Source organism: Brachyistius frenatus, unplaced genomic scaffold (assembly GCF_029030835.1).
Source record: "Brachyistius frenatus isolate BFR_SWC_R1_liver_20210118 unplaced genomic scaffold, ASM2903083v1 Contig_24, whole genome shotgun sequence".
NCBI classification, from domain to species: Eukaryota; Metazoa; Chordata; class Actinopteri; family Embiotocidae; genus Brachyistius; species Brachyistius frenatus.
In genome coordinates this window covers 5,190,427-5,209,679 of record NW_027210623.1, presented here as the reverse complement: position 1 = coordinate 5,209,679, position 19,253 = coordinate 5,190,427, and the positions used below count along the sequence as shown (strand labels likewise).

General features: G+C 39.5%; 1 protein-coding gene across 1 annotated transcript in view; it reads right to left on the bottom strand.

Moving 5' to 3' along the window:
* Positions 1 to 5: 5 nt before the first annotated feature.
* Positions 6 to 19,253, bottom strand: part of cdkl5 (cyclin dependent kinase like 5) — a 44,021-nt gene continuing 24,773 nt past the window's right edge. The window contains 14 exon segments of the mRNA XM_069697889.1: positions 6 to 3,515; positions 4,461 to 4,721; positions 6,305 to 6,466; positions 8,308 to 8,413; positions 9,124 to 9,259; positions 9,882 to 9,987; positions 10,328 to 10,429; positions 12,455 to 12,795; positions 13,252 to 13,440; positions 13,443 to 14,143; positions 15,527 to 15,702; positions 15,850 to 15,930; positions 16,554 to 16,640; positions 18,828 to 18,930. Coding sequence (XP_069553990.1) covers positions 3,108 to 3,515; positions 4,461 to 4,721; positions 6,305 to 6,466; positions 8,308 to 8,413; positions 9,124 to 9,259; positions 9,882 to 9,987; positions 10,328 to 10,429; positions 12,455 to 12,795; positions 13,252 to 13,440; positions 13,443 to 14,143; positions 15,527 to 15,702; positions 15,850 to 15,930; positions 16,554 to 16,640; positions 18,828 to 18,930 — 2,959 coding nt within the window. The 3' untranslated portion in view covers positions 6 to 3,107.

Genomic DNA, 19,253 nt, shown 5'->3' with positions numbered 1-19,253 from the left:
AGCCGTTCAAAAATTTACAGTTGGCATTTATTATGAGACCCTATCATTTTTAAAGTAGAACGGTCAGTATAGATACACTCTATTATTTCTATTTACACCCTGTCAGAAGTGGGAAAACAGCGTAATGAAAAAAAAGAACCGATGTTTTAGGAAACACATTCATATTTGTGATCAGAAATTCTCCTTTTTCGCCTCCGTTCTCGGTTTGTGTGACTCGTTGTGGGGTTGAAGCCTCCATTTCCATCTGAAGTGTTGAATCAGTGAGCTAATGTAAGGCTTCGGGTCTCTGGCAAGGCAAGCTTTGTCATCACTGTGTCCCATTAATGATAGAAACAAACCCCACGTCAGCCGTCATTTACAATCAGCAATCGGGATTTTCTATAATACACAACATGGGTCAGTTTTAAGTTTTAAGCGCATCACGTTCAAGGACAAATTGAACATAAAAAGTATATTGCAGAATGATGCCTGCTTATCACATGTGGACACTTGTCTCTCTTTAATCACAGTCTCCTGCCGGAAATCCTTCTCTGCTATATTTGGCTCCACTAGCCGCTGATTTGGCTAGTGCAATCTGCATCACTCATATTATTGCTTTCAATCAGCCATGTTGTCAATTCATTCAGTTTTTTTTTTTTTTTTTTTTTTTGCTTGAGTGTTTTAATCCTTTAAACAGATCAGGATCAACATACATCTCCTCAAATCAAACTCTCTTTTCAGTCCACAGATGTTTTAAATTCTTATTCTCCTTTGTTTCCTCTTTCCGTAATGGAAAAGCATTTATTTGATTTAAATGTGTTGTTTTGTTTTATGCTTTCAACCACAAAGGAGTAAGGAATGAAGGATAAAGGTGATATTCGCCTTATAGGCCACGACGAGCGTTTTGTTCTACAGGGTTTTAAATCATCCACAGGTCAGAAGACAACAAGTAAATGCTTTTATGCACAATCAAGTCACTGTAAGTAAAATCATCCCTGATCATGACTGTTGATGTTAAAAAAAAAAAAAAAAAAGCAATGTAAAGTTGGAGTTCAAAATTACAAAAGGCATTTACAAAAACTTTGAGAACACAAGCTTTTAAAATGCACAGAAAATGTAAACACACACATCAGAGGATGAGTCTGGTGTTATTTTATAGAGTTCATATTGTCAGCAAAGTCCAATGAAAAGCCAAAAACCAGCCAGTGGTGGAAGTACACATACGAAAGTAATGTACTAAAGTATAATTTTAAGGTACTTGTACTTCCATTAAAGAGAGTATTCCCTTTGAAACTTCTCAGATTGTTTTATCTAAATAACAATTGTAGGCCCACACAAAATATGAGCTAATATTTCCCAAATTAAAAAGAGAGAAAAAAAATTTGTAAATCGCAAAAATCAATACAAACTTTTTTCTTGTTTCTTTTTCCCCATTAATGCTCTCATAACTTCTCAGGTTTATGTTGGCCTTGAGCAAAAACACATTTGACCTTGTGATCCTTTGGAGGGAACTACTCAACTGTATATAAAGTAATTAAAACAAGGTCAGTAAAATTCAACTTACCCATTGATGTATCAGAATTACTAATAGATGCAATTTTATTTTTTAATAATAATGCTTCTCTATATCTACTTTTTTTTTAAATTTATTGCAGGCCTTTTGCTTGCAATGGAGTTTTACCAGATTGTTATATTTGTACTTTTACTTAAGTAAAAGGTCTGAGTACTTTCATTTATAAAACATTCTGAACAATTTCCTAATCTGACTCAAAATGAACTCATCTATGTTTATTTTTAGACAACAAAGGAGGTCTCTGACACAGATATAAACCAGGTTTTGGCTCCACAGACAAAACTTTGTGACAATAAATAAAAATATAACCAGACTTATCCTTTTAAGATCTTAAAGGTCGTAGGTGAGGTACGGCTGTTTTCAGAGATTCTGAAAACACTTTAAATGTTCTATGTCGTGTTAGTTAAACCTCAATTTAAGAGAGGCTGACATCTCACCCGGGCTGCGTGGTGATGAGGGCAAAGACACCCAATAACTTGCTGTTAAGGCTGTGGACGAAACCAACATGGCAGCACGGAGCTGAGAAGCTGTTGTCACTGATAAAAGAACTGAGGGACAGAAAATGAGGGCTCATTATAAAATGGTGACACCAGACATGGGACATAAAGTGAAGTGATATTTACTGTATGTAAAGCACAGAGCCTAACAGTCTCACTCAAGCTGATCTGCTACCAAACCTCTGTTTGACAAATAGCCCGACTAGTCACAAAACTGATGTATTGAGGGTGATGAGCATATTTCTATTAGATGTAAAGTCAGAGGTTTGATGTATTCATCAGTGTTTTCTTTACATTGTGATGAAACAAACAGAAAAAAGGAGTAAAAATAACGTGAAATAACGTGAAAATCCGTTAATAACATATCAAATTGAACAAAAAAAAAAAGGATATTCACCATTAAATATTCCTTGTGACATTGTATTATCAACACATAAATATTTATGCATTTCTTTGTGTCGAAACTAAAGCTCTTGCAGTTACACATTTAACTCTATATTACCTTATAATATTTCCATATAGCCTACATACTGTGTCATTTATAGCTTATATCCTTGAATTTAAAACAAATAAATATTTAATAAATAATGTCAATATAAATCTTTTTTTATTTTTCTTCTTATCAAATATCAGAGCTTGAAAAACATTTCAGTTTATTGGCCGCTGGTGTGACAGCAGCTGTCGGATGTGTTGCAGTAGTGTCCTGTGAGCAGAAGATGGCAGCAGAGAGGCCAGAAGGGCAGTGTCTCCTTGACAGGAAAGATCACCTTATTCTGATGCAACCTTGTGAATAGAGAGAGAATAACATACAACCGATAGAGTCCTGGCATCGGGCCCTTCCCTGTCTTTCCCTAGATGACACTGTTACTGGTGTTTTTGTTTGGCCTGTGGACGTCTAGTCTTTGTAGCTTCCAGAGACATGAGCTTCAACTACATTTCTGAATGAGGACGTGATCCAGTGAAATAGGCTCTCATGTAAACTTTTACTACCGTGATGTTTGCGTCTGGCAGGTGCTTCCAGGATGGAGCAACGTCGGAGGTGGTGTGGTTTGAAGGTCTTACAGGGCGGTCTCCTTCAGGTCGTTGAGGTTTGGCATCCTGCTGCGGGTGGCTCGGGTAAAGGTGGGTCCGTTCTTCCCCGGTTTGATGCCCAGCTGTTCCGGGGTGAACTGGGCACCCTCGGCCCGCTGTAAAGCAGACACGTGCCAGCTGGACTCGATCTGTCCGGGGAGGGGGTAGCTGGGCTTGCGGCTCTTAGCCTGGGCCGAGGTGCTCACCCCAGGGTGGCCCCGGCTCTCGGCGTGCCCTCGAACCTCAGGGTAGCCTGCTTTGGAGGAGGGCTGAGGGGGGTTAGGGAGGGGGGCTTGGAAGCGCAGGTCTGGAGGAGGAGGAGGAGGAGGCTGTCCTTGATTTGAGGAAGAAGGGGAGAGGTGAAGGAGTCGACGGAGCGACTTGAGTGGTTGGCTCTGGAAGGAGGGAAAGAGATGCAGTTGATCAATGAATTTTAAGGATAAGGCTTCTCTTTTTCTCTTATTGTCCACAAACCCAACAGCTTGTCCGTCTCTGAAAACCTCTGACAGACCTACACCTTGAAGTCAATGTCGGAATAATTGCTGCAGGAAATGTAAGCATGAAAAAAGTGTTTCTACAAAGCGAGTTCTCTTATGAAGACTTTAAGGAGCTGTAATAAAGTTTGACTGACCTTGAAATCTGATTCGACTTAATTATAAATATTTTTATTTTCCTTCCTATCATATAGTTGCCCTTTTTTCAGTCAAATAAAAAGCTTTGGGAGCTTTGTTTTCCAGACACACTTTGTACCTTTTTTGAACATTCATGCAAATGTGCATTAAATCAAAGTTGTGCACACAAGATACCGTTCTGCAAATAATACCTTTGTGGCGAGTTACCCGAGTGGATGAATTTCATAAAGCTTTGAAATGTTTTTATTATAGTGTAGCTGCATTTTATTTTCTAATATTTACACTGAAATAATGACATGACATCTGGCTCAACAGCATGACTTTCACACGTTTGGTGCATTTCTGAATACAAAATTACACATGAATACATTACAGATTACACAAGACACATTTTGTCGAATATACATGTACAAAATTTGGGTTTAAACTTTTAAGTGTTAAATCCAAAATAATTTTGTGTGGTCAACATTTAAAAATGTTTTCCTTCATTTTACATCACCTACAAACAGCTCTTATTATGAGCACTTATTTATATATATATATATATATATATATATATGTATATATATATGTATTTAGTAATTTACGTATCCATAACATGATAAGGGTTTGTTTCGATGAGGAAAAACTTCAATCATTTTAACAAGACTGTACTCTGGGCTGTTATTTTCAGACAAATACGAACTTAAATTCAAAGTCAGCACATACCTGAGAGTGGGAGTCCACTGGTTTTTCTGGTGGCCAGTCATTGACTCTCTCTCTCTCCCTCCCTCTCTCCCGCTCTCTCTCCCTTTCCCTCTCTCTCTCTCGTTCTCTTTCCCTCTCTCTCTCCCTGTCCCGGTCTCTGTCCCGGCTCTGCTCCCGGTCCCTGTCTCGGGATCGCTCCCGGTTTTTCCGGCGGCTGCCGTGGTGAGAGGACGACTTGGAGCTCCGTTGCAGGGACAGGTGCTCTTGTCCGTTCCCCGGTACCTAACATTTTAGAAACAAAACACCGGCGCGTTATTAGTTATCTAAAATATTTACTGCACGTAAGTGATTTCTCTCAACCGTGAGGTTACAGCAGTCTTTTTCTTCACACATCTCACTAAAATCACATCTTAAATCCCGGCGAGTTTCTTCATGCAGCCCTCTGGCAGCAACAGACAAAAGATGGTGATGGTGATTAGTGACATTATACATGAAAAAACACAAGTTCTCAAAAAGATTTTTGTGTCTGTGTGTGTGTTTTCACAAACTGTAATATAAGGCAGACCTGCAACTAACAATTAATGTCATCATTGCTTAATGTATTGATATTTATTTTGATTAATGGGATAACCATTAAGTTAAGCTGATGTTTTGTCTGATCAACAGGCCAAAAATAAAAAGAGCTTAAATTTACAATGAAACAAAAAAAAAAAAGACAAGCAGCCAATTTACAAATTTGTGAGGCTGAAACATAATATATTTTTGTATATGAAATATTTATCTGAACTTGTAAGAACAAGTAAATTATAACTATTAAATAAAAGGAGCAACTGAAATGTGGTGGTGGAAGTATGAAGTAAAACACCTTTGGATTGTACTCAAGTGCAGTACTAGAGTAAATATACTTAGTTACAGTCCACCCCTGCCTTTCAGCACTACTATAAAACAAAGTAAAGAGTCCAGAAAAATTCCCACAGTGTGAGTTTTGATACATGTGTGTTTGTGCGCTTATAAATGAGTTGAATATGTTAATGAGCCTCAGTTAGTACAATGACGTGAACGTGTTGGCCTCACAAACAGCACACACTGCAGCACGGAGTCAGTTGCTGTGTACCAAATTACACTTTTCCCTTCGTACACTTACATATACACTAACGCACTTTTATTTAAGTACTCTTCCTTGTATAGTACCTGAATTTCTATAGGGTAGCGTCCCCTCAAACTGCACACTGCTGTTCTGCACTTACAGGAAATAACCGAAAGATTTGAATGCATCACCTGCCAAAGTATGTGCCGACTTATTATTTTACCCAGAAATTACTGTGCCTTCAGTTTAATCCACAGTTTAATCAGTTTAATCCACAGTAAACATACTGATGACTTCTATCCAACAGCAGTATGGTGGACGTGTATAACGTGTATTTGTATAGGGCTGCGTTCAGCAACAGCCTCCTTGGCTGCAGCTGTTCGCAAATAAGTTGTAAGTGGTCCCTCCCTTTCCACTACGTAGCCGTAATGGCGGCCGTTGAAGGTGAAAAGTGTCCACCGTTTCACCATCGAGGTACTCATAGTGCACTGCATGTTTCTATACTTGAATGCTCTTATGCACTCAAAATAATAAATGTTAGTGTGGAAGTACACCATTTGGAACACAGCAAATGTCTTGCAATGTAATTTGAATGCATTAGACATACATTATAGCCAAGACAATAATGGAGCGTGCAGTATTACACTCAAAACATGTTTGAAATCCTTTCAATCTGGAGGATTTCTCAGTCAGTCAGTTGAGAGGATTTCAGAGCAGGTCGTTCTGGTGAGTGAGCAGTGTGAGTTAACATGCAGCCGTAGTGTTGAAGTTAGATTACTGGTGAGGCAGGGTAGGGCGCAGGAGGCTGGTGTTGTACCATGGGCGAGGCGACTACAGGTAGGACTTTGACAGCTGAGTTGTGCTTTAAGCTATTCTTAGAGCTAAAGAGGGGGAAAAGGCTTTTCTTGATGCTGGGGTTTCTCCCGTCCTCCATGTCCGTCTGTGGAGGAGAAGATTCACAGCCACAACTCTCAACACAAATCTCTGACAGCAAATGGAAAAACAACTACAGCAGCTGATCCTCAACCAGCTAAAGAAACACCACTTAATGTGAGATACAAGTAAAAAAAAAAAAATCATTACCAGAATGAATATTTGATTTATAAAGTGGGAATAAAACATAAAGGGTGGAAATTCAGACCAATATTAGAAGATAATTCTGTCTTGTTAAAATTTTTGGCCACGATTCCTATCTGTTATAAAGTAATTGCCATGGTGACATCACTACAACGAGCAAAGAAACAAGTGGTAAGATACTCAGACAGGTTGTAAACCAGCCAAGATTTGAGCCAGTTTATCTAAACCCCTTTGTTTGGAAGTAAGTACGTTTTTGAAGAATTCTATGAAAATGTGAAAAGGACCAAAGAAGTTTAGTGTACTGATAAGAAGAAAATACAGTTTAGTATAATGGAAACAGATTCAGCAACTCATCATTGGGCTACACAGGCCCTGTTCAACCGTGGGTTTAACACGTTCTAAGTCATCTGATCACAGGTGGATAGCTTTGAATGTGAATGCACCCAGGATGCATTGAGATCCAACCTGTTCAGATGACATTCAGAGGTGGTCCGGGATGCATATGGCCACTTTCTTTTAGCAGTGTGAACACAAATGCATCTTGGGCCACACTGAAGGACAACCTACTTAATGAGGTCCTCTAATTAAGCATTAGAAATATCCAATGAAAAAAACAAACCTGCGTGATTCTGCTGAGTGCAGCTGAACTGTTGTTTAGTGCTCGTTTAGTTTGACTTATATGTATTTGCTGACACACATCAGTCCCAGAAATGTGTCAGAGACTCCACCCCCGTGGCACAGTTCATTCATCCACCGCAGCGCAGAACCAGACCCTCTCAAACCTGCTGGAATAATTAGATAATCCGAGCCTGAACCGACGTATTTGGGTAAAGTCTGACGTTTCAGATTGTGAATTAAAAGGGCTCTGACCCTTGAAAATACATCATAAATTTCTAATTGGCGGTACATTGAGTGAGTAAAGATGTTTCATTTTGGTGAATGCTTGTTGCTTTGACATTTCCGTTCTTTTCTGTACGTGCTAATGTGTTTCTTTAATTCTTTAATTACTTTATTTACTAATTTGCATATGTAGCGGGGAAGTGAGATCAGATTGCAAATGGTCCCCCGAGATGCACGTGGAGATGCATGTTAATGCCAGGTCTGAACAGGCGAGGAGAGCAGGTCACCTGTAACAATCTTTTACTCCACTGGAGAGACTAAAAATGGCGATTAGATATGCAAGTACGAGTGAGGAGACTTCAACCTTTATTGTTTAAAACTAAAATAAATGTCATATTTCCATTATATTTTTCTTGTTTGAGATGTGATTGTGATCTCTGAATTACTTTATTTCACTGTGCCTTTCTGCAGAAGATGCTCTCTCTCTCTTTATTTGCAGTGGATGAAAATGTGTATTAGTTGGAATTTTCATTTACCATTTTCTTATATATGTGGTTAAAAAAAATTCTGTTTTCGATGAAAATTTTACTTTTTGCATCTGCACATAGACAATTTGGGTAATGAATTTTACTGATCACTTGTTTTCTCTTCTTGATTTGTCTCTTGTATCTGTCTTTTTTCCAGTTTCTCGTCTGATCATCCGACTGCTCGTGCTTCTTGACTCATTTCATAATTTCATTGTAGCGATGACGTCATCTCCCAGAGTTCAGGAATAAATTAAAATTACCCTTTAGCACTCTTAGTAGTTAATATTAGTGTCACACAGTTAGTTGAAATGACAGGTGATAAATTAAAAGATCTTACGATTTGTGCCTTCTTCTTTTTCTTTTTAATGGATCTGAAGAAGCCTTGTTTTTCCTTCTCTTTGGTAGGCTCTGGAGGATTCATGACCATTGCTTCAGCAGCAGTCCTGCAGAGCAGCGGAGGAAAGGTGGACATACTGTATGACTCGTGATTGTTATTACAAGCTCAGGATTAAATGGTGACACTTCACAACTATTCAAATTATTCACTCTTCAAAACAGAAAATACTACAATAAGGGTTTTGAAAATAAAATGCGGACGGAGGGAAAAAAAACCAGACAAACTCCTTAAATGTTTTTTTCATAAACACATATCTGATATTGCAACTCTCATCACAGTTAACGTGAGGAGTAGAATATCTTCTCAATTACATGATTTTGCAATAACATGTTTTGATTCATGTCATTTCAACCATTTATAACTTTAACAGTACACACAGCAACACCAGAGTTGATCCTGAAAAATCTACTAGATCTTAATTGGTGTTGATGACAGACACTCACGCGACAGCAAGGAAAATAATTCAGATAGTCTGACATGGAGGATGAATTCCAGATTTAACAAAGAAAATATGTGGCAAAAGAAAAAGCTTCTTCATCCCTCAAAGTGTTGCACCTCCAAGACACTATGTGCTGTAGATGCAAATTGTCTAACAGTATAGAAATAATTAGCAACCTGTGCCTGAAGGACCTGGAAAGCTTTACGACTAAAATGTGGACAGTTATAAGTTACACGTGTTCCCTCCATTTAACTTTGATCGTAGGTCTGCTAACACCGCCTGAACATGTCCCGCCAGATCAACAACTGAATCCTCACCAGTCAAAAGCCGTCTGGCGTTTGGAGTGGTTGGCCAAGGCAACAGGGTCTACGGGTACAACAGGTACGACCGGCCCTCGGCCCTGACCGACACCGTCGTGGAAGGAGGAGGAGTTGTCTGGTCTGGGTGAAGGGACTGAAGAGAAACAAGGAGGAGAGGAAATGATTGAAAGTGTGTAATTCTGCAGATTTAAATGAGGGAAGTCTCCTTTTGATATGATTAATATGTCTAATGTATTTCACAATGTTTTTATTGCCGCATTCACATGAATCCCAGTGTGAAAATCACCCACTTTACAGCAGAAACAAATGTGTTTACAGCCTGGGAAAAAAAAAAATGTTTTAGCTAATTTTCCCTTTTTATGAAAACTGTACATGGGGGATTTTTAAAATATATATAATTCACCCATTTAGATTGTATTAAGGCTTAAATTCATACTTAATTAAGGGTGGGGCCGCTTTCAGTGACAGTTGGTTAGCTGCCTGCAGGTTTCAGGCTTCATTCAGCCCACTTCAGCTCCACACACACACCACCTCTGACAATTTTTAGATTTACCATGAGAAAGTCTGAGTCAGGCGCTGCCAAGATGATTTTAGTCTTTTACATCCTATTTAAATGTCTTATATGTCATCCTCTACTGTATTTCTTTCATGTCTTTTTGAATAGCCTCGATGTTTGATACATCCTGACCTTTCAGATGCTGTTTGTGGTGCCACACAACACACAGTTTGTCTTTTGGTTATTTCCTGTTTCTTACCTCGGTAGAAGCTGCCGACTCTCCGTGGCATGGACTCAGTGAAGATCATCCGGTTCTCCTTGGAGGAACCTCCGTCCTCAACATGAGGGTCGTGATACATACCGACCTGAGAAACACACACACATCATGCAGACAAACAAACACACGTGGACACAGGACCATACAAAGTTCTTCAGTAGTGTCAGTTTTGTGGTTGATAATCCCATTTAATCTCACTTCATCGTTTATCATTAGCTATCACGTTCTTTACTTGCTCACATCACGAGACATTCAGGACAATCTTAGAGTTTTTCAGTGAGGTAACATTTATACCAGCGACAACGTGCAGTGAAGCTGTTGACCTGAGTAGAAACAGAGAAAGCTATGGAAACCAACAGTCAGTGGAGCTACTGTCTGTGTTGGGTGAACTGGTTGGAGTTAGGTAGGGAGGAGTCAGGGGGTCGGACCTCGTTTTTAGAGCGCTGTGTATGAAAAGCAGCAGTGTTGTCCCTCGTAGAGTCTTTGATGGGGGCACAAGGGTGGCTCATGTCTTTAGGGGACAGCTCACTCTGTTGAGGAGACGGACAGGCGCACGTCAAAGCAGACTGGAGAAGCAGCATGAAGCAGTGGCTGTGATAATGTGAGACAGTGACAGTCCCTGCACACACACATCAACATGTGAAATACACACACACATTTTCAGGGCACATGACAAAGGAAAAATTCACCCTTCGGTACTCTTACATTGTTTGAAATCCTGAATAAATGATACCTTTCATGAAATATAATTATTTCTGTGTCTGTGATTTTTCATTAACCATGAATCTTCTGTAATGCAGAACAATTCCAAGAAAACACAGCTGACTTATTGCATTCATATGTTTTCTATTGATTGCAGGTGGAGAAATTCATGGACAGCAACTAAAGGTTTTACAAAACTTGCTAAAAAAGTAAAAATTTCAGCTTCCTTTAAAAAAAAAAAAAAAAAAAGACAAAAAAAAGCAAATATTGACACCACTCTCCTGCTGGCCACACTGTCCTCTCTTTGTCCTGTCTTGTTTTAGGGCGCATCACTTGTGTGTTAAAGCATTAATATTGAAGTGGTGGTTTTTCATATGTTATGACCATTTTGACTTAAAATCAATGTTGATGTTTTTTTTTTTTTTTACTGAGCATGGGTAAATAAACCAGTTTAACCTTTGAGGTTTAATAAAGGTAAATGTGAAAAAAATACTCTTAAGATATTTGAAATGTAATATAATAGTATATAATATACAGTTGTATGACAAAATAAGTACACCTCGAAATTATTGACTTTTTCAACAAATTTGAACAACCAAACACTTGATCCTCTTTGAAACAGTGTCGACATGGAAAATTTAAATACTCAAGCAAATGTCACAGGTTAGGCACATTAAAAAGGTAAGTACACCACTACATTCATCACACTTTTAAATCAATCAAATTAGAAACAGGGGTTTTAGATGAGGTGCCCATGAGTCGAACCACTTTAGGGAGGAACAGGTGGAACCTGTCTTATTCAAAACTCTAACATCTTGGATCTGGTGTTCTCTTTCCTATTTAAGTGTGTGGTGTCATCATCTAGATCGAAAGATCTCCCAAAGGCCTTCAGAAACAAGGCTGTGGATGCTTTTGAGTCCAGCAAGATTTAAAATGATCTCCAAATGGTTTGACAGAAATCCTTCCACTGTGGGGAATCTCATCTACAAGTGGTGCAGATTTCAAACATCTGCCACTTTTTCCAGGGCTGGCTGCCTAGTAAATTAAATCCAAGAGCAGGTTGTTTGATGGAAATGGAAGTCTCCAAGAACCTCACAATTTTATCACAGGATCTGCAGGTAACTCTCGCAAATGTTGGTACTGAAGTGCTGCCAAAATGTCCAGATTTTAATCCACTGAAGAATTGCACATGCAAGAAAACCCTCCAACATCTAACATGAAGAATTTTGCATAAATATTTCAGCAAGATGATTAAAGAGACTGGGGGACACTTATTCAAAATGTCTTCAACATCAGAAGCCAACTTTGCCTGGTTTAGTAGGAATAACTTCTTGAAGTTGGACATACTTTGTCCACAGAAGAATATTCCACGTATTGATATTTTTGCTGAGCAAGTGATTAAAAAAGCTAATTTGTTGTAGTGAAAGTCTAGCTCTTCACCTGTATCTGCAAGCTTAGTAATAAAGAGGATTTGCTTGTCCATGTTGTGTCAAATAAACCAACATTTTCCATTGCACATGCTTAACTTTTCATTTCTGTAACATTTTACTTGTACAAGCTATTAGATTGTAAAAACTTAAAATTGTAAAAGCTAAAGTTTATTTTAAGAATTCATTTCTAAATTCTTGCTGCCAACTAACAACAAACTGTTCAACGAACCACAAAGGTCGCCGTTGCCATGGAGACAGTAACAACTTCTGGGTGTCTGCAGCCTGAAAAGAAACAACTAACATCGCCATATGATACAATGGACCCTATTGGACCTTTTTTTACAAAGTTAGTTTCGGTATTCTAAGGTGAATTTTTTTCCGTTCTCGACCACCACAACACTCACAGGACTGTCTGCCACTAACCCTCGTCATGTCGTCACTGCAGTCCTCCCTTGAAGAGCTCACTGAGTGTCCGGTGAGGGTGGTCCGGTGCTGAAGCTGGGGGGAAAGGAGCTGCAGGCTACTGGCACGCGTCGGTATCACCTGCCCGGGTGGGGGCAAGCCCGCCATCCCGCTCTCCACGCCGTGTGGACGGTGGCGTTCCCTTCTCACGTACATGGAGTGGCGCTGAGGCCGTTGCTGGGAGGAGAAGGGGGAGGTGTAGCCCAGGCCGTAATGATAAGACTCATGTGGGGAAGGCAGAGTGTGAGTGGAGGGCATCCCTGCTCCACCTGGATCTAAGAGCTCTGGAGCACCAGCATCTTCTGGAGAAGAGAGGAGAGATCAAAATCGACAGAACTTCACGTAATTAATATTTTCTTTCTTACTTATTATTCTTGTAGTTGACTGATTAATTGATAAGTTTATAAAATGTGAGACATTTGCGTTTCCAAGTCTTCAACTTGTTTTTTTTTTGCTCAACCAACAACCCAAAACCCCCCAAATATTCTATTTAAAACAGAAAATCCTCACATTTGGAAATTGGAGACAATCAAATCATTTTCTGGATATCAACTAATCTATTAATTTGATCCACGTTCTAACTGGTTCCACATTTGCTACTAAATCTTGATAAAGAAATTAGCTTAAAACCCAATAAACAATGAGACAAAAGGCATTCATTTCAAGTTTCTTTGGTGTTTCTGTGATTGTTAGAAAAAAGCTAGTTAAAGAGGAAAAATGAACTGAGTGCTGAGTAAAGATTTGACTCTGAAACCCACCTGGTGCCAAAGATTTATGTCTGGATTTGTGTCTGGACGAGGAGTCTAGTGTGCTGCTCTCCATGCGGACGTTGCCGCTGCTACGAGAGGCGGGGCTGTGCCCAGATCGATCGCTGTGTCGAGCAGAGGGGCTGCCAGGCGGCCCCGGAGGACCTGAAGGGGCGTTGAGGTCTAAACAGCTGGCCGGAAGAAGCGGGCACCGGGTCCCACCCCAGCCGTCGTGTTGGAGTTCAGGTCATCCGGGTGGAGTCGACCGTCGCTGAGGTTCCCCACGGATTTGGCATCACTCAGCGCACTGTGGCTCTTGGAGAGGCTGAGATAAGAGGCCGAACTCTTAGAAGACGATGACATGGATCCGTGGGCGGAGTCGGCCATACTGTGGGCATGTCGGCCATGTTGTTTCTCTCCTCCTGACTGAAGTGTGTTTGTCTTTCCTTCCAGGAAAGTGTGCCGGCCGGCCTGCTGCTGCTGCTGCTGCTGCTGCTGTTGCTGCTGCTGCTGTTGCTGTTGCTGTTGCTGCTGCTGCTGCTGCTGCTGCTGAGAGCGAGAGGAGCTGGGTTTGCTGTGGCCGTACTTCGCCCCATGTCCCTGGTCTGACAACTTCGGGGAGGGCCCCAAACTGAAATCAAACTCTGTCTTGTTTTTGGCTTCTTTGGGACTGAGGAGGTGTGGCAGGTTGTTGTTAACCAGGTCTTTGCTGGATGAGGCAGAACGATTGAGGGTCTGGGACATGTACAGGCCCTTAGCGTGGAGCGTAGGACTTAAACTGGACGGGGCCGGTTTGTTTCCGTTGAGGAAACTCTCATTTCCGAGATGATGGAGGTCGCCGTGACGAGGGAGGCTGGAACATTCTTTAGTGTTGGAGCGACGGCTCGTGCTCTTAATGTGACTCCTGCAGGGCCAGAGGGAGGGACATTTGGCACTGCGTTATAATACTCTCCATTTTTTTGGAAGTAAACTTTCTCTATTTTTGTGAATGCTGCCAACAATCCTGCTGCTCCTGACAGTATCTCAAAAAAATTGAGTTCTTATATTGGAAAAAAAAAAAAAAAATCTGTTAATTAGCTAAGTAATGCAGCTAAGAATAGCATCTTTACAAGAACAGACACAAAAATGATAATTTATACATTTGTTGGGGTTTTATTTTCGTACTTTCTGAACATTTGTGTGTGCCACATCTGTGCATGTATGCTGAGTACATCTGTGAATTATTTGTTCTTTTCATATTCAATTAACAATCCAAAATTAAAATACATTTTGTTACTCATTAATGAACCGAACACAAAAAAATATTTGTTTGTAATCTTTCTGAATTATATGAACTGTAAATTACTGTTTTATTAGCTATATTCAGTTTTGGAAGTCTTGACAATCAATCATGGAGCATTTTATCTTTTTCAGAAAAACAAAATGTGTAACTCTTAAGGAAGATAATATGACAACAGCAGCAGGTCTTTAATTCAATTAGTGCATCTGGTTTCAATGTGCCATGCTTTTCAGAAGTAGTGAACTTATCTGATGCTCCGACTTACAATTACTGCATGGTTTCCTCCTTTCTTTCACACTGAACACTCAAAGAAGTCAGTAACTTTTTGGTCACACAAATCAAAACGAATAAATATCCAAATCAAGTTTGACCTGAGGTCCATTTCCGAATTTCTTCTTTGCTTTGACTTGCTTTGTGTTAGATCCATATGTGAAAAACAAAAACATAATTTTTGTTTCCAATTTTGGAGTTTCATTTGAATTTTAAAAGAGATTCACAGATTTTGGTAGAAAATGTTCTGTTACCGCACAAATGCATGGTATGTTTAGTGAGGTAGGCATAGTTTAGACAACAAACACAGAAAGGCTGTGTTGTTCAGAAAGCTCTAAAGACACTCATTCAAACTTTGAGTTTGTTTTTCTTTTAGGAGCTACAGCGTGCTTCCTATGGAGGAATTAGTGAGCAGTTGTTGTGTAATATGATCACATACTGTATACTGTGACATTACAGAGATTTGTCCATTGATAAGGAGATTGCTAACTTGTTATACCAAGGTGTCTATCGAGATGTTATATAGCAATATATAATTAAAAAAACTATTGCAGTTTAATTTAGAAAAAAATACTATATCCTCATATAATCAACACGACACAGTATATTGTAGATATGACAGAGGATTTTAATCAATATAATCCAGTCTTAGTCACAGTGTTTACAAAGAGACATTCCATGTGGTCATTCAAGACAACTGCTGTGACAGAAAGTGAAAATACAGGACGGTAGTCTCACCTTGTAGGAACTGTGTTCTCTCCATGATGGTGCGTTTTCCTCTTGGAGGAGCGTGGCGGGTTGGGAGACGCGGGCGGAGGCCTCTCTCTCTCCACCTGCCTCAGAGGCTGGAAGGCTGGGTGGTTCAAACTCTGCTCCGTCAGATAACGCTCAGTCGGGTTTAGCAGCAACAGATTCTGATGAGGAAAAAAAAAAAATGCACAAAGAGGGTTGGATGTATTTTAGTGGTTGGTGTCTCAAATTTGATCTTTAATGCAATTATACAAATATTGATAATTGAAAAAAAGATTAATAGAACAAAAGAAGATTTCTTGGTACTTTACCTTCATCAAATCCAACATCAGACCAGTCAAGATGCTTTGGTACCTTCTCTCCAAAGTCTGAGGATGAGTAACTGAGGGAAACTGGCACACACACACACACACACACACACACACACACACACACACACACACACACACACACACACACACACACACACACACACACACACACACACACACACACACACACACACACACACACACACACACACACCGGATCAAACCTGAACATTTTGGTGCATTGAAGATTACTATAAGGATTTACAACATATAGTAGATGTTCCTGGCAGTAAAAGAAGTAGCTACCAGTTCAAAACACACAGAAATCCATCACTGGATCACACTAAAACTACAACACACACACACACACACACACACACACACACACACACACACACACACACACACACACACACACACACACACACACACACACACACACACACACACACACACACACACACACACAAAGTCTTGTTGTTCGCCCTTCTGGGACATTTTCTCTTGCTGCTAAACTGAACACCAACCACCTATCTCATGAGTCATAGCAATCCACTCAGTCATGGTGCTGGGAAAACTGCCACAAAGCAGAGAGAGAGCGATAGAAGGAGACAGAGCTGAGAAAGGAGGTAAAGACAGAGGAGGAGGAGGATGAGGAGAAAGAAGAAGCAGAGAAGAAGAAGAAATGCGACTACATTTCCTACCCTGATTCCATGAAATCGAGGGTTGTTGTAGAAGAGCTTCATCTGTTCTGCAGGAAGTGGACCCAGAACCTTCTGAATGGTGAAGAGCTGGAGATATATATAAAAAAAAAGCAGCAGCAGTGGACTTAGTGGTTTATCACAGTGGGTAAAAATACTCCTTGAAATTGGTTTTTGAAATTTTAATAAGTATTTAAAAAAAAAAAAGGTCTGTAAAAGTTACATGAAGTTTAAACGTCTGAGTTTATTCTTCACCTTGGAAACAGCAGCTGACACAATAATCCATTCTCGAGGTCTATTTGTGGATCAGAGTTCTTAAAAGTGGTCAAAAATTTTTTATAGTAGATTTCCATGACAACCAGGAAAATTCTATCTTCTATCCACTGATGAAGATAATGTGAAACGATCAAAAGTGGCAGCACAGCGACTGAGCAGACCAAGAGGGGATTTTTTTTTTTTTTTTTTTTTTTTTTTTTTAAACCTACTGCTTTTGTCACAAAAAAAATGTATGACTAACACAATCACAAAACATTTTGCCTACTTGGCTGCAGCACAAAAAAACTGTAAAACAACAATTATCACACTGTATGGCGAACATGTTAGACACGGATCATTCATTTGGAGACGTGTTTCTGGCCACCTGGTGAATGTTCTCTCTTCTTTTAGCTCTGTTTTGATCACTACCAACTCTCGAGAGAAATATCTGTCTCTGCAGGTGCTAAATGTTCCACTTTTCACCAGCGAGTCACCATTTTTTTTTATCTGGCCGTGTGTACAGTTGATTTATCACATTCTTCAACAGCTGTTTGCTAGAGAGGAAAATAAATTTGATGAGAGTGGTGAGTGAAGCAAAATAGGAAAGTAACGAACCGTAAAATCCAAACAATGAGAAGATGCTTTAAGAGCTCCATAAAGCTGAAGGGAAGCTTCAGAGTTTGGCTGGTTTTCTGTGTTTTCATATAACATGTTGTTATTTGATCCCTTGTTTATATAAAATATGGATTAAAACAGCTTTAAGTTGCTTTCCGCTGATTGACATTTTCGATTTACATTGTTCACCCATCAGTATTATACTGTTCACTCTCTGGAACCATCTTCCCCTGGTTGTAAAATATGCAGACTCACTCACTTTTTCCCCTAATACATGCTTTCCTTCAATATATCTATATTGATTCTTGTTTTTGATCTCTGTGTTTGCCCTTTATGTAATCTTTACTGTTTTTATAATTTTTTTTATAATATTCTTATCGGTTATCTTTATGAATAAAGTTTACTTACTTACTTACAATCTGGAAAACCTTAAAGTATGTGTTTTTTTGTGTTTGTTTTAATATATAAGTTTTACCTGCCTGGGAACTGCAGATAAGAATAAGAAGTCTTTTGTCAAAGTCTGACAGATTTATATCATATCGATGTTGATTAGTGTGTGTTGCCCCTGACAAATAAATTAATAAAATTAAGAATAATTAGCAACACAATTCCTACATTGAGTATTCATTTCCATCACTGTGGAGATCAAGTGTACGGTTTTATCAGGTTAAGTGGTGATAATGACAGAGATCAGGAGAATGTGTGTCACAGTGCATTGGCCTGAAAGGGATGCACATTGTTCCTATAAATTCTTTCATTACAATTGCTGGAACGATAAATTGGATACATAATCCATAAAATAACGTCGTGGCTCGGGGATAGAGCTGAAACAGATTAGTGATGTTTGTAGATTCTTTAATGTCCTAATTTTTCAATTAATGGATCATTTGTTTGTGGATCTACAGACAGAAAGTTTCCTATCTTGTGCAGACAATAAAGCCCTCGGAAACAAACGTGTAATTCTGTATAAGTAAATGTGACTACACTTGTTTAGTCTTTAACATTTTAGAAAATAAGGACAAATGCTGATCACTATCTCCTACGGTTCACCATGTCGTGGGATCTGAACAATTAAAAGACACGCACATCTTTCTTGTCCGGGTGTTGAGTCAGAAAAAACTGTAACTGTGATTTTTGTTTCTCAAGGACTTACAAATTCTATGCCACTATATTAGGAAAAAAAAATATTTCAAGTCCCAAACTGGAGCTTTGTCAGGTTCATCAAACCCTTTTGTCTGGAAAACTGTTAAAAACTCAAAGAGATTCACTTCATAAAGGACATGAAATAAAGAAAAAGCTTCAATCCTCACATGGGGGAAGGTCAGACCTTAAAATGCAAGCTTTTTATTTGATTAATTTACACTGTTTAATCAAACACTTGTTTCAACATTATTTGGTCTCACCAACCTGATCAATCTCGCTTTCCCCTGGAAACAAGGGCTGTCCGTCACTCAGCTCCCCGAGGATACACCCCACCGACCACATGTCAACTGCCTTTCCATAGGGAGCCCTAAGATGGAGAGAAACACACCGAATATAACTATGTGAAGATCGGCACTTGAAGGCCTTGCTAATTAGACAGTAGAGTGATAATGACGGTGGTGAAAATGAGAATGAGGAGGACAGGGGTGAAAATGAAGTCACCAGACAAAGAGGGGAGGAATACAGGAAGTATGATGCTGAAAGGGTGACGTTATTCGTGGCTGTGGTGCAATGGAATAGAATGATGGATTTTGAGTTTCTGAAGGAGAGGCTTGTATAAAAGATGGTCATTTTCAGAGGGAACGGAGCTGAGGGGTCTGGTGAGAAATGGCGAGAGATCTGGCAGCAGAG